At 34.2% G+C, this 14959-nt stretch overlaps 1 protein-coding gene across 3 annotated transcripts in view; it reads right to left on the bottom strand.

The window, feature by feature from the left end:
* Positions 1–14959, bottom strand: part of LOC108909299 (sodium channel protein 60E) — a 198581-nt gene that overhangs the window by 15479 nt on the left and 168143 nt on the right. For all 3 annotated transcript variants that reach the window (XM_023454877.1, XM_018713605.1, XM_023454878.1), the window contains 5 exons: positions 7459–7600; positions 4590–4807; positions 1823–1993; positions 1572–1765; positions 747–852 (listed from right to left, as the gene is read on the bottom strand). In XM_023454877.1, the coding sequence (XP_023310645.1) occupies positions 747–852; positions 1572–1765; positions 1823–1993; positions 4590–4807; positions 7459–7600 (831 nt within the window). The remainder of the gene's footprint in view (positions 1–746; positions 853–1571; positions 1766–1822; positions 1994–4589; positions 4808–7458; positions 7601–14959) is intronic.

The raw sequence follows: 14959 nt of genomic DNA, 5'->3' as shown, positions 1-14959 counted from the left end.
AGTTTCCTTAAAATTAAATTAATTTTTGCGGAAATGAGAAATAAAAAACGAAAAATAAGAAAGAAAAAGTTTTTCGCATTTTTCTCGGAAATTTTGAGGTTATCTTAAGAAGTGACCTCTACAAAAGTTGTAGATTTTTGCATGATCTACAACTTTCGCATTGGATACTTTTTTGTTTGACGTTTACTTTCGCCAGAAATCCCAAGAATATAATTTTTCACAACTTTTCAGCCCCCGAAATCAACCCTCCGCCGCCCCTGCTCACGCATTTATTTTATTTTTTTTTTCGTTTATTATAAGCCTCTTTACCATTTGGTTGGACTATATTTAATAACTTTTACATTATTTTGCAAAGTAAATTGCAGTAAAGATACAAAGAAATAATTGCTCTAAGAAATTTAAAAATCCCGCCACACTTGCAGACCTATAGAACAGTGAATAAACTCTTTTTAATGTGATTGACTTGATCAAGATTAAAATTAGTTGTCCGTTTAAAACCAATTAATAAAAATGTGTAAATCCTTATTAAACTTAACAAAAAGATGTGATAATTTATGCCAATAGTAAATTCAGTTTGTTTTATTCTGAACGTAGTCGAAAAGATTACTATTGAATGATTGTATGCTATAGAAAAGGAAATTTATACTGTCGTGGTAGGAATATAAATCTTCCTTTTCAAATAAAAGCAATAAAAGGATGTAAGTTATACATTGAATTATTATTTTTTTTTAAGGAAAAGATCATACCTCTGTACGTTCGGCTCTCATACAGTCCCATAATGGCTCTATCCATTCTCCACACAAGATTCGAAAAATCATCATAAAGGAATGAAAAAAATCCGTAAAGTTCCACCTAAAAGTTAAATATGTACTGAGATAACGAAATTTTCTGGCACAGGCACAGATATAAATAAAATCAATTTATTATGACTTATGAATTCGTCACTTTATTGGCTCGAAAGTGACCAATTCGTGACCCTTTAGACGTAAATAAGAGATAAGGCCCTTTTATTGCCCATTTAAACGTTACGGGTTCGCAGTGTTAGCAGTAAAATAAATTTTTAACGGGGTTCTTTGCGATTTGTTGAATTTTTTCGCTGCAGTAACATCGGATCAAATTTTATTGGACCTGTCACGCCCTCTGTCGTTACTTTCGGGACGAGAGGGTCGGATTGCCGAGTCCGTTGCGTCACGACAGTAGTCCCAGGGCGATGGTGTAACCGGCGTTAAGTTGGCGGACGTGGTCGTTTACAGAGATTTGCGGAATATAAGAACGTCACGATATCGTCCCGGAAATCATGCCTAGGAGCATTCAATACCCCATTGCTAAAATTCCACGTTTTGTGAAGACTTTTTATCACACATTTTTAGGGAATGTTAACATTAACATTGTCTTTAAATATTAAAATAGTAAATTTGTTGTAAAGACAACCAAAATCGAGGTACCTATATACTTAACAATTTTTGGAACCTTCTAAAATGATACGCCCATGGAATCCCATTCACCTTTTGCTGAGAACGAATCACAGCCGATTGTTTGAATGTTCACTAACAATTCGCTGTTTGGCTTACCTTGGAACGGGGTCAGGAAAAAATTTGTCCTCGGTGTAGTCCTTGGAGAAAAGCTGCATTCCGATGACGGCGAATATATAAATAACTATAACTAATACGAAGGTAAGGTTCCCCAGCGCGCCTATTGTACTTATGATGATGCTGAGTAAAACTTTCATTGTGATCCACGACTGAGCTAACTTCAGAACTCGCAGCTACAAAATACACAAATCGAAGAATAATGAAAACACAATAATATTTAGAATACTCACAAGACGGAGTCCTCGCAGCACCGACAGCCCATCCACCAACTCAAAAATGAGGTCGAGCAAACTGGCAGAAACTATAATTAAATCGAATATGTTCCAGCCGCAATAAAAAAAGTCTTTGCTAAGCGCCATGATTTTCAAACAACACTCAAATGTAAAAATGGAAGTAAAAACCTGAAACAAAGGGGAACACGTTAATTGCTGTAATTAATAATCCCCGTTGCAGAGGATTATGTGGGCGGCAGTTTGGAGCATATGAGGAGAAATCGATTGTTCTCTTTCTCGCTCTAAAACAAATGCGTCTCTTTTATTTTCCATTGTAGAGAAGGTACAATATAATAATTTGAAGGCACTACCTGTGTTAATAAAATATGTAAAAATGAGGAGTACGCCAACAGCAACAATACAAGGTGGTCCGTAATGAATGGGTCAAAATAATAGGATGTAGTTCATTAGTTTGATTTTATAGTTCAAATTTGTTCCATAATTTACACATCTTTTCAACAATTGCGTAAATCTTTCCCATAAGGTCCTAGCAAGTAAAACTCTAAGGGAATGAGGTCGGGGCTACGAGCTAGCCAAGGATATTCGCTCTATCTCTGTCCACTTTTGTTGGATTATCGTGTTAAAAAGTGTAAGGAATTTTAAAAATTGTAGTTTTATTTGCTCCTATTGCGACTCGCAAGTTTTTGGTACTTATTTGAGGATTTTCCTTTACGCTACACGTATCAGGATTTCTTCTTGCTTGACAGTTCCCATTTTTGTTTCGTTTCGTTTAAAACGAAATTCACCTATTGCACCTAGTCAAAGAAAAAGTCTGAAAAATGTTATAATTTAGCTGCCTTTGATTTGAATACAAATCAAAATGTCTTCTGGCTGATGGGAAACAAGTACTTATACCTGTTTCCTTAAAAAATAATCAGTCTCTCATTATTTATTCAAAACTCAGATGGGGTTTTGCTTAAAAAAGATAACTATGCAACAATGCATAACTATTTCTACGAGATATCTAGGAATCAAGATCAGATTCGGATTTTTCACTATTAGTCCATGAAAGACATAAATAGACGGAATAAGAGAACTTTTTTATACTGAGATTTTTTTTTATAGAAAAGTGTAGATTTTGAAGTCAGAAAACATGATGTCACACGATGCAACCAACAGCAATATACAGCGTTTTGAGATATAGACATATACAGGGTGCGGCATTAGTATGTCGAAGTAAGATATCTCCGATATTACAGAAGATATTAAAAAAAGTTATTTACAAAAATTGTAGCCAACTTAAAACTGCACATTCCAAAATTATTTTTGTATATACAGGGCGTTACGTATTACCAGGGTGAACCAAACATTATTTTTTAAATGGGACACCCTATATATTATTACAAATTTAGATTAAGCTCATCTCTCCCATGCTTCCAATATAGGGTTTAATTATGTTATATAGGGCATTTCAAAAGTTATGGTCAATTGTATACGAGAATAATTCCCATTTTAGCGTCCTGTTCACCCTAGACAGAACAACTTAACAATAATTTTTTACAGGCATAACTTTTTGATATTGGTACAGTTTTACGAGAAAGTGCTATTTTCTTTATTATTGCAACAGTTGAATTTTTTAAAAACTCGCTTTTTGTTATTAAATAGTTCCAAATTCAAATTAAACTGTGACACTCTGTATCCTATTATTTTGATGTATATCTACAATCGACAGTTACTCTAGGACCCTTTTGTTACGGACCACCATGTATATTAGAGTTTCTAATTATTCTGTAGAATATAAGATTAAGTCTTCCTAACATGTTAGTCAGAGGCTACACGTGTATTTTTATGTTATACCTTTTAAGTAATAATATTCGTTAATTTTCTTATTTCTTGAAAACAATGAATCAAAGAAATGTTAGAGAAACGTCACTTCGTCACGTTCCCAATGTTCCATGCGATGTTTTACCTCTACTCTTGCAACTACTTTAACATAGTTCAATGCGACGTCTCAACAAGTGTTACAAGCAATTGATCGCCCTTTGCAACTTTAAAATTGAAAACTTTCGGCACATAAATCGACTTTTCCAGTAGACGCTGCCACGCAGGAGATTTATAAGTGGTTTTATTCTGGTCGTTGCCAATAACTTATGCCAATAATGAATTCAGTTGGTTTTTTTTTCTGGACGTGTTCGGAAAATATGGCTGAAGAAATGCAAGACGGCTTTTGTGTAATTAAAGAAAATTAAGTTTCTGCTGTCGTTTTAGGAATACGGTTCCTTGTTACATATGTACAGTGTGTATTTTAAATGTGTACAATTTAGGATGCTTCGTTTGAAATGTACACTTGTATTTTTTCGCTCCAATATTGTTCTAAACATCGGAAAAAAAATTCTCACCAAACTTCAGCTCTTAATTTTAATTTTAAGTACTCGCTATCTGATTTTAAAATTTTCCTGTTGATTTAACAAACAAATCCACGTTTTTTTTTATTTTCTATACCTTAGCTTCGTCTCACGTTATTTTATTGTACATAGGCGATAATTAGAGGGGAATATTTGTCCTCTGAAAGTGCCCATACTTGAACGAAGCAACTTAGTATAGAGGTAAAGGGTAGTTTAGTTAAATCTGCTTATTTTGATTGCAGAATATTGTGGCAGCTCCATGTACACGAAATATAAGTACACCCTGTATTTAAAGACACGTAGTTTTGCAGAAGAACAGAAGCAGTTGCAAGTTAGAATTGATTTTTTTTTTAAATTGTAATAACTCTGCAAATACTCACTTTATTGCCTACGTCTAATGCCCTGAGCACGGATTCGCTCATTCCGTGATGCTCCATCGCCAGGAACATCGTGTTGAGAACGATACATACTGTGATGGCGAGCTCGAAAAGGGGGTCTCGCACTATTTGGTATAGTCCCTGCTGGAACTGCAGCCAGCCCTCGTAGTCCATGCAACATTGCTCGCAGCACGAACAATTTCGATCCGGTATCTGGTTGTCTGGAAACAAATACATTTATTTTATTTATTTTTTTAAATAAGCTACCTTGAAATACAATTCTGATTATTGTTATTATTAGACACGTTTGACGTCCTGAAACACTAAACTTAATATTACAAACACTAGTGTTAAACAAATCAATAAGTGACTAAAATTCTGTTTGAATTATAAAAGGCCATTCACAACATTTCCAAAAAAAATTGGGAATAGATTAGTCATGAAAAATGGAGTCAATATCGTAAAAAATTTTTTGTAAAATCCTTATCATTTCCGAGAAAAAAATTATTGAAGTTGTACTATTTTCAACCTTTACATCGTTGGGCTACTGTAGTCTCTAGCGTCTTTCACTCATGTGGCCCCAGGCGATTATGAATACTGAAATCCGATTTTAGTATTATCGTCGTTGCGATAGTGTTTATATTAGTTTTTCAAGTATGAAAAAATTTTTTATTATTAATACTATGTCCACAATCAGTCGACAACAGCCGTATGCATAATCTAAAATATCATTAATGAACGTACTGAATAACAGCGGGCCAAAAACTGGTCCCGGAGGTACACCAGAAGTAACAGCAGTTTCAGTTGATGTTCAATGAAATATTTTTCACTTTTCTTGAAAATAGGCAAATCTTGGTTTTAATCCAAATATAAGGAAAGGTTGATGTTTGAAGTGCCACATTGAAAATAGTTAGTTGTAGTAGTATTTCACGAATTTTTTGAAAAAGAAAACCGAATCCCATAAGGACTAGTTGTTAGTTTAGAAAAAGAAAATATTCCTGTGAATATCCATCTACGCAATTCCTAATTTCAGTATAATTTTCAGTCAACGACCAGAAAAACGGAAGAGGAAGCACCATCTGTTGTTTTTTGGGGGCTTCAAACGCGTTCTAGAATCTTTCTCCGTCAATTAAAGTAATACGCGACGCAGGACGGCAACTTCGACGTTTATTTTCCTTTTTTTTTTAGTGGATACACGGCGTACTATATAGCTCTGTTGTCGCAGAGGAACCAATTAAAAGGAAAGGTTCGATAGAACCGCACGCTGCCGCTGCAATAAAACGGTAAGAGATAAAAAATTCAGGCCGCTCGCCCCTAAAAACAGCTGAACGTAAACATATTGGTGGTCTCTGCGGAGAATCGGGCGGAGTGGGCTGCGGGCTAATAAAAAGTGCAACAGACTGTCGGTAGGCGAGCTTTTCTTGCAGGAGCCAGCCAAGCATAAAAATGTATAAAACGTATAAAGTGTTTGTTCTGATTTACAAGCTGGGGGAGGCCCATTCGTATGTGGAGCGAGGTAAGATTTTGCAATTGGGCGCGTCGCGAGAATGTAAATTTTAATGACTTCGTTTTAGTTTTATTCACATCTTATTGCTTTGTCTAAGAAATACAAGTACCGAATTACAATTACAATAAAAACGAAATATAAAACACGATAAGTAATATAATTTAAAAAGGTACTCAAGTCTACACCACGACCAAATTGCAAGATTTTCAAGTACATAAGTTTTTCTAATAACCATTAATCTCATGTGGAACAGAGTGGAAACTTGAAATTTTTAAGAAGCTAAAAAAAATCGTTAACTTCCATATAAAAAGCTATAAAAATTATATTCTACATAACTAATTTTTTTTGTGACATTGTGTAATCAAGATAAAAAGCTATAAAAATTATATTCTACAAGTGACCAAGATAGATCGACCGCCAAAAATGTGCACCAAATTTGGAATTGATATATCAATTGGTTTAAAACATATTAAAACAAAAAACGTTTTTAAGAAGTCATTTTTAAGTTGATATATGTTCGCAGGAGTTGATGCATTTGAACCCTTTGTAATAATTTTAATCAATGAGCACTTTGGAAGAAGTTTAGTAGTCGAATTAAGGGTCACTCTGTATAAAAATAAAATAAAAGAGATAGTACAAAGCAAAGCGAAACGTTGCATAGATTTTTGAATATGTACAATGTACGATTTGTTTTTAAGGGCCCCATATTCTTTAAATAATGTTTTCCGCAAAGACAAATAATTTCAAACATTTAATAACTGGATAATCTAAAGCTTATCAAATAATAGAAATGTTATGTCATGCCCCTGAGTATTTTCAAAGACGCCGCAGTAAAACGAATAAACAGGTGCAAGAAACGATCAAACATCAAGGTTTTATATATAACTCCACATGTAAATATTCTTATAACATTTACTTGCTTAGTCCTACATATAAAATTGTTTACTTTTATTTATAAGTACGTGAAAATAATTCTTAAAATGTGGGGTTAGGATAACAGCAAAGGCATGTTTTACAAACGCCTTTTTTTACTTATTATTTTATTTGAGTAAATTTAAATGGTAACAATAAATAAACAAAACATCAAGGATTTTATTTTTGTGCTTACTTTTGTTCTACATGTTTTACTTTTCAAGATTTCAGTACCTAAAAATACCAGAAATTTCACTATTTCTCGGCCAGGAATATGTCCACCTTAAAAACAATGTATTACCTAATAGTCTATTTACTATAGTGGGAGCAGATAAAAGTTATTTTACATGCCTTTTTGCTTGCTTTTATTCTTTTTCTTTCTCTAAGTTTAATAAAAAAAGTGATGCTAACATTGGAACAAACAACTTGAATGACAAATAATTGGGGACTTACTTATAACCACGATGTGGGAGAGGTAATCCGGTTGTAGAGTGTACAGCTGCTTTTTCTTTTTGCAGGTGCCCACGCCGTTGCACTTGATAACCTTGATTTCCTTGGGACTAACCGCCACTGTGACAGGTGTCACTTCTATCCGCTGCAAAAAAAACTAAGCTAAGTAGGCTACAAAAAGTTGAGGGACTTAAATGTAATGAATTCTTTAGCGACATCCAGTTGGTCTCATACCTGGGCAACCAAACTAGATTTATTGTTTATACTAATTCAGTTTGATGCAACAGTAGTTTCTTATTTGTCTTTATCATCAGAAATAAGTATATAAACAAAGAGATGAGACTTAAAAAGCTTGTTTCCACCTCTAGGAACAACGTTCAGGGGAGGCACGATGTTTCTGAGGAAGAAGACAAAATAAAACAAATTAGAGTTAGTTAATAGAATTTAAAATTCATTTGATAAACTGACCCTTGGTGATTCTAAATCACAGTTAGACTATAGTACGATCGTATACGATGCAAAGTAGAGCAAAAAATTGTCGGTCTTTTATCAAAGGAAAATCGTGTCATCATTTTTAGGAGGCGTAAGATGAACCGTTTCAAATTTAAAATGAAATTGAATGTAAAATCTGAAATACCGCCGCATACGCACTGTGTCCTGGTACTAGCTGTAGTCGGCCAGGTGCATCGAGTGTACGAAGTGGTCGGTTATACGTCAAATACTAACCTGGCGAGCTTGATCGTAGAGCAGGGAACAATAAACAGTGGCGCGTACAGAGGTGAAATGTAGTACATATGTGGAATTTAAATAACGAATTGGATTTATAATAAATTACATTTAAAACAAATAGTTTATGAGAATAAAGGGATTTTTGTAGGAACAGGGTTCCAGACGTGAACTGATCTCTTCATCGCACCCCATTACGATTCTTTTTTTTATAAGGAGAACGAAGTTTCAAAGCAAAAACCTTGTATAACAGATATACTATAAATATTTACAGAATGAAAACAAAATATAAATCCTATGATATGATTCTATCAAATGAAAACACTAACAACAATTCTCTACCAATCTCAACAAAATAAGTTATTTTTCTATCAAACAAGAAATGTTAACAAATTATAAACAAAATATAAATTCTATGATTTATGTACTGTACGCCAAACTGCATTTTTCTCATCTTCATTTAATATTAATTTCTTCTTTGCACCCCCTTTTTTAGGTTTCTTAACGTCTCCTTCAATTTTCTTCTCTCTTAAAATTTTGAAAACAGATAATTCGCTTACTCCAGTATATCCAGAACACATTTCCACCAAACCAGTCTTCAGTTTCATGGGATGATCCTTTTCTAAAGGGTTATAGACATTTAATATTATCATTTTTTCTCTGTAACTTAATATAGATTTTTTTGTACCCACAGCAGTACATCCGGCTCGCGAACATCCAGGCACCGCCTCCATTTATCCATATAACGACAACAGAGCAATAATAATACAAAAAACTTCACTTCACTAGCACAGAAAATATAATAGCATTCACGATTCACAAACAACAGCCCGAAACACACACACAGCACACAAATAAAACACTAAAAACACTTTTGTTACGGAGCACAAGAAATATGATTTCACTCACATATTCTCAAATAATAGCGCGAAACACACATATAGCCCGAAAGAAATATAATTGCACTTATAACAGTTATAACCTCACAAATATCGCGAGCGAGAAACACGCAGCACCAATACAACCGAAACGAAACTGACCACGCCAGGCCGGCACGCGTGCCGCCGCAAAAAACACAAGATACAAGTCATATGAGGGATAATGAAGGGAGTAATAAATGTATTGTTGTCCTGCCGCCCAATGTGCGAAGGAGATGCCTTTGTTTTTCATTTTGTCCTTCATAAATATATAACTGTTAATCCATAATGCATAAAGAAATTATTCAATTTCCAAAACCCCCTATAAAATGTGTTGCACTGATTCCCTTGACAGGCAATGATTTATTACTTTGCATCGAATACGATCGCACTATAGGCGGTATCTGTTTTGGTTTGGGTGAATCGTATATCCATGGGCGTAGCTACAATTTTTTCTTGGGGTGGGCTAGGGCTGTAAGCTCTATGGAGGCGTTTAAAAAAAAGAGCCCTCGCTCGCAATCAGGCAAACAAGATATCAAATTTGAACACGTTTTGATTTTGATTCTAAAAAAAAGACCGCGATGTTCTTTTTTTTAGGGTGGGCACCGGGTTCTCTGGGGTGGGCCGTGCACACCCCTGCCCCCCACTAGCTACGCCCATGCGTATATCTACCGAGATTTTTGGCTTTTTGGCTTTCAAGTATCACTAGAAATGAAAATTTTTCTATGTGAACAAAAAAAAACGTGGACTTAACTTTTGGCGGCACAATATGTTAAAAAAATTCGAGAAATGTCATATTTTTCTTCCTATTTAAGTATGTATCTATTCAAGAGTTGAATTTAGGCGAAAATGGAAGAGGAAAAAAATGTTTGTATTTGATTTTTTTACAAGGACCTACATACTTGGTTCAAGAAAACTTCATGTTATGTAGAATCATCACACCAAATTTTATCAAAATCGGTTCTATAGATTTTGCATAATAATTTTGAAATCCAGATTTTGAAATAAAAATTGCAAATTTTCAAAATTTTGCACAGAAAAAACCAAGGTACGTAGATACTTGAAAATTTAATCACATATAGAAGGGCTCTCAAGCTTTCAAACGTTTTTTGAAAAATTCGAATCCGTCAATTAGGAGAGCTCTGACGCTTGTTTAAACATTGGTTGAATTTTTGTACGTATAAACAATTAGAATAACTTTGTGAATATTCAATGAAATCAAATTTTTAAAGCAGGTTTTAAAAGTTATTGGAAAGATGCTTCTTTAAAAAAAAAACAGATCGATTGGTCAATTAGTTACGTAGTTATAGCCGATCAAAGTTAACCGTCATTTACACTAAATATACTGGGACATCCGGGCTAATTTTTCGAAAAATACCTTTGGTAATCCGAGTACTTACTAGGTGTAAGTTTGCAATACTTTTCTTCATTGACAACCTACTTTAAAAAGTGTTTAAAGTTATTTATGCAAGCGAGAAATTAAAGAAAATCGTACGGGTGGAGGTGGTGGGGGAAGCAGAGAGCACGGGTGCTTCGGCTCGCTCGAAATTGAATACGAGTTCAAAACCGCGACGCGCTTAATAATTTTTAATATCTCAGCCTCTAGAGGTCCGATTTTGATGATTTTTTTTAAATCGATGTCTCGCGATTAAAAAACAATTAGCGTATGTTCAAATGCCTATCGTTAATAATTATTGGTCTTTCAACAGTCCGATAATTATTTATCTTTAAACTTCCTTTAATTATCAACTGTTTATCAAAGATCAAGATTTATTTAAATATTCTAAAATTGTTTAAACAACAATTATTTTCAAAATATGTCGAAAATTAGTAATATAATTAGTTAATTTCTCATTTTAAACAATAAATAATATTTGAATTATACTTTAATCACAAAAGAAATGATGATAACTAATCGACCAATTGATCTGTTTTTTTTAAAGAAGCGTCTTTTCAAGAACTTTTAAAAACTATTTAAAAAAATTTAATTTGGTTGAATATTAACAAAGTTATTCCAATTGTTTACAGTACAAAAAATTCGACCAATGTTTAAACAAGCGCCAGAGTCCTCCTAATTGAGGTATTCGAATTTTTCAAAAAGCGTTTGAAAGCTTGAGAGCCCTTCTATATGTGATTAAATTTTCAAGTAACTACGGGCCTTGGTCTTTGCTGTGCAAAATTTTGAAAATTTGCAAATTTTTTCTCAAAATCTGGATTGCAAAATTATTATGCAAAATCCATAGAACCGATTTTGATGAAATTTGGTGTGATGATTCTACATAACATGAAGTTTTCTTGAGCCAAGTTTGAAGGTCCTATACCCAATTTAAAGACCCCAAAAAATTCCCTAAAAGTAATGTTTTTTAATCCCATTTTTGGCGATTTCTTCGATTTTTACAATAATAATAATCATGATTCATTCGATTTGTAACTAGTCGTATTTTGTAAAAAAATTAATTACACACATTTTTTCCTTTTCCATTTTCGCCTAAAATCAACTCTTGAATAGATACATAATTAAATAGGAAGAACAATATGACATTTTTCGAATTTTTTGAACATATTTTGCCGTCAAAAGTTAAGCCCACGTTTTTTTTATGCGCATAGAAAAAAAATCATTTCTAGTGATATTTGAAAGCCAAAAAGCCAAAAATCTCCGTGGATATACAATTCACCCAAACATTGACTTTCTGAAACAGATACCGTGTGGACTAATTATAATTCTAGTTCAAATCAGTATGGTAATTGCGGATAACATTTGTTTTGCACTCTTTCTTAATCTACTTCTTCAGAACATGGCGCCCATATTTTCTGTTGCTCGTTTAGATTTTAATTCTATTTGAATCAAAATAATAATTGTACCGGATGCTTCACATGAAATTCTCGACCGGCAAGTTGACATCCAGAAACACATACTGATCCCTCAGTTCACAGATCAATGTCCACTGAATACGAAGCGTACCTACGCCAGAAATGTATGCATCGAAGCACTTATTCAAATGAAATATCAGTTGCCGCGGATCGGAATCGCAATCAATTTCCCCCAAGTAATTTCAAACAAGCCGTTTCCTTCTATCTTTTGGCGGAGGCGCCGGGCGAGCGAGGGGCCCGCGCTGTTTGTCGGTGTTTACGCGCCGAATATTTACTATACATGTTTCACGGCTTGTTTTGTGTGCGAAATTAATTACGTTTTGATGTTTGCTTCCGTAACATTCGTACTTGGATGCTTATCGGATGCTTTATGAGAAGGAACGAACTTGAAATGAGGCGGGAGAGAGGGTTCGGTAGCTTGTATCGAAACGGATGCCGGAATGTTAAACAACGGCTCACAAAAATAGGAGTCAGAGGTAAATGAAAGCGAAATATGCTCACCTTTACCCTTGGTAAAGTACGTTCATAGATTTAAGAGAACGAACAATTTACGAGTAAAGTATTTGTAAAGGGATAATGAACAGGTGAGGTTCTTGCAAACCCAGACATTTTAATACTTCGTAGGAACTGAGAAGATAGTTTTGGTTATAAACGCAGGAGGGGGTACTGCTATAGTACAAAAAGTCGAAAAAAGACACTTATTTCGAGAGCTAAAAGACTATAAAATATGTATATATAGAACTATCATATGTACACTATAATCTGACAACTTATTGTGAGTTTATTATTGAAATTACAAAAAAGTTTTTAATACAAAAGTTTTAGCTTTTTTTATGAATTTTTCTAATACAGTATTAGGAAAAACAATTGAATAATGCAAATCACTGAATTAAAGAAAACTGTTTTTTTAATGCAACACCCTATACAGGGTGTTAAAAAAAGAGTGTAAAATATTTAAGGAGGTAATAGTATGAACCAAAATAAGCAGAAAAGTCTACAATAAACATGGGTCCGCAAAGTAACGGTTGCGGAGATATGGAATGTTTTATGTTTTTTAGCCCCTTTTTTATTTTGCAAAAACGTTGTGTATTTTCTTATAATAGTTGGTTGTTGATGTTTAGTGAAATAAACAGTACGTATTTGACAGTTGTTCTCAGTGCACAAATTTTCTTTCGCTATGGCTGGTTACTCTAACGCAGAATTAACAGACATGCATTTCATGTATGGTCGTGCTAATGGGAACGCCACCGAAGCGCGACGTCTTTATGTTGACGCTTATCCAAATCGCCAGATTCCTTCACAACGCATGTTTGGAAGAATTCACCAAAGATTGCGTGATACCGGTTCCTTGAGCAAACAGTGCCATTTATCCGGAAGACCAAGGTCGGTATCCACTCCTAGAGCAGAAGAAGAAATTCTAGCACTGGTAGAGCAGAATCCAGGTACGAGTGTGCGGAGAATATCAGCCGAGGTAGGAATTAGTGGTCCTCTTGTTTGGAGAATCCTTCACGAGCAACTGCTTTATCCATACCATGTGCAACGAGTACAGGCCTTAAATCCAATAAATGATCATCAAGCACGTTTGGTTTTTTGCCGCTGGTTTCTACGTCATGATGCTGAAGACCCTCGTTTTCTTGCAAACATTCTTTTTACTGATGAGGCCGGGTTCACAAGAAATGGAGTGTTTAATTTTCACAATACGCATATTTGGGCCGACGAAAATCCTCATGCTCTAATAGAATCTGGACATCAGGCACGTTTTTCATTAAACATTTGGATGGGTATTGTAGGTGACAGGTTTCTAGGTCCTGTTGTTTTACCAAACCGATTAACAGGCGCTGCTTACCTCAACTTTCTGCAGAACACACTGTATGAGTTTTTGGAAGACATTCCTTTGAATCAGAGGCAACAAATGTGGTTCCAGCATGATGGTGCTCCAGCTCATTTTTCCATGGCCGTTAGAGAGCATTTACACCAAACTTTTCCACATAGATGGGTAGGAAGGGCCGGACCTGTTTTATGGCCTCCAAGATCGCCTGATCTGAACCCTCTAGATTTCTTTGTTTGGGGATATTTGAAGACATTAGTGTATGGTACTCCTGTAAATAGCCTGGAAGAGCTGCAGCTACGGATTAATCAAAAGTGTCAAGAAATCCAAACCAAGGAGAGCGTTTTCGAAAGAGTTCGAATATCGTTGAGACGAAGATGTCGTGCCTGCTTGGAAATGGACGGAGGGCACTTTGAACATCTTCTGTAACTTTGTTTTTTGTTTGTTAAAAGCTTCCTTTGTCGGTTTATTCCTAATAAAATAAAATGTTTAAAAAATATTTTTGAAAAAATAGGAGGCAAATTTATGTCTGACGGATCGCAGTGGCTATGGACGAGGCACGCGGAACAAACAAATGACTTTGACAGAAGTTTATTTATCATCATTAATTTGTTTCTTATAACAAACTATTTTAACAAAGAAATAATGTTTAGTGAGAACGAAAAATTTGAAGTTATCCGTTTATTTTACAAGAATAACAATAATGTGAATGCGATCCGTTAGACATAAATTTTCCTCCTGTTTTTTCAAAAATAGTTTCAAACTGAAATATGTCGAAAAGTGACATATTATATATTTTTGAAAAGAGAAAAATTTAACGAAGCTAAGTATGCACTAATATAGGCATAGGAAATATCGTTTAATTTTCTTTTTAATTTAGTGATTTCCGTTATTCAATTGTTTTTTCTAATACTGTATTATAAAAATTCATAAAAAAGCTAAAACATTTGTATTATAGACTTTTTTTGTGATTTCAATAATAAACTCACAATAAGTTGTCAGATTATTGTGACTAACCCTGCACAACTATTTATTGAACGTAAGAATATTTTTGTTTTATTAACTGTGTACTGTAGTAATCTGTAAAATAAACTTAGTTTTTTAATTTTAGACAGGATTCATCCAATATTTCTCTTAAATCTATGAATGAACTTTACTGATG

Source organism: Anoplophora glabripennis, unplaced genomic scaffold (assembly GCF_000390285.2).
Source record: "Anoplophora glabripennis isolate ALB-LARVAE unplaced genomic scaffold, Agla_2.0 scaffold445, whole genome shotgun sequence".
NCBI lineage: Eukaryota > Metazoa > Arthropoda > Insecta > Coleoptera > Cerambycidae > Anoplophora > Anoplophora glabripennis.
The sequence above is the reverse complement of the archived record's forward strand: the minus strand, read 5'-3'. Positions and strand labels throughout refer to the sequence as shown.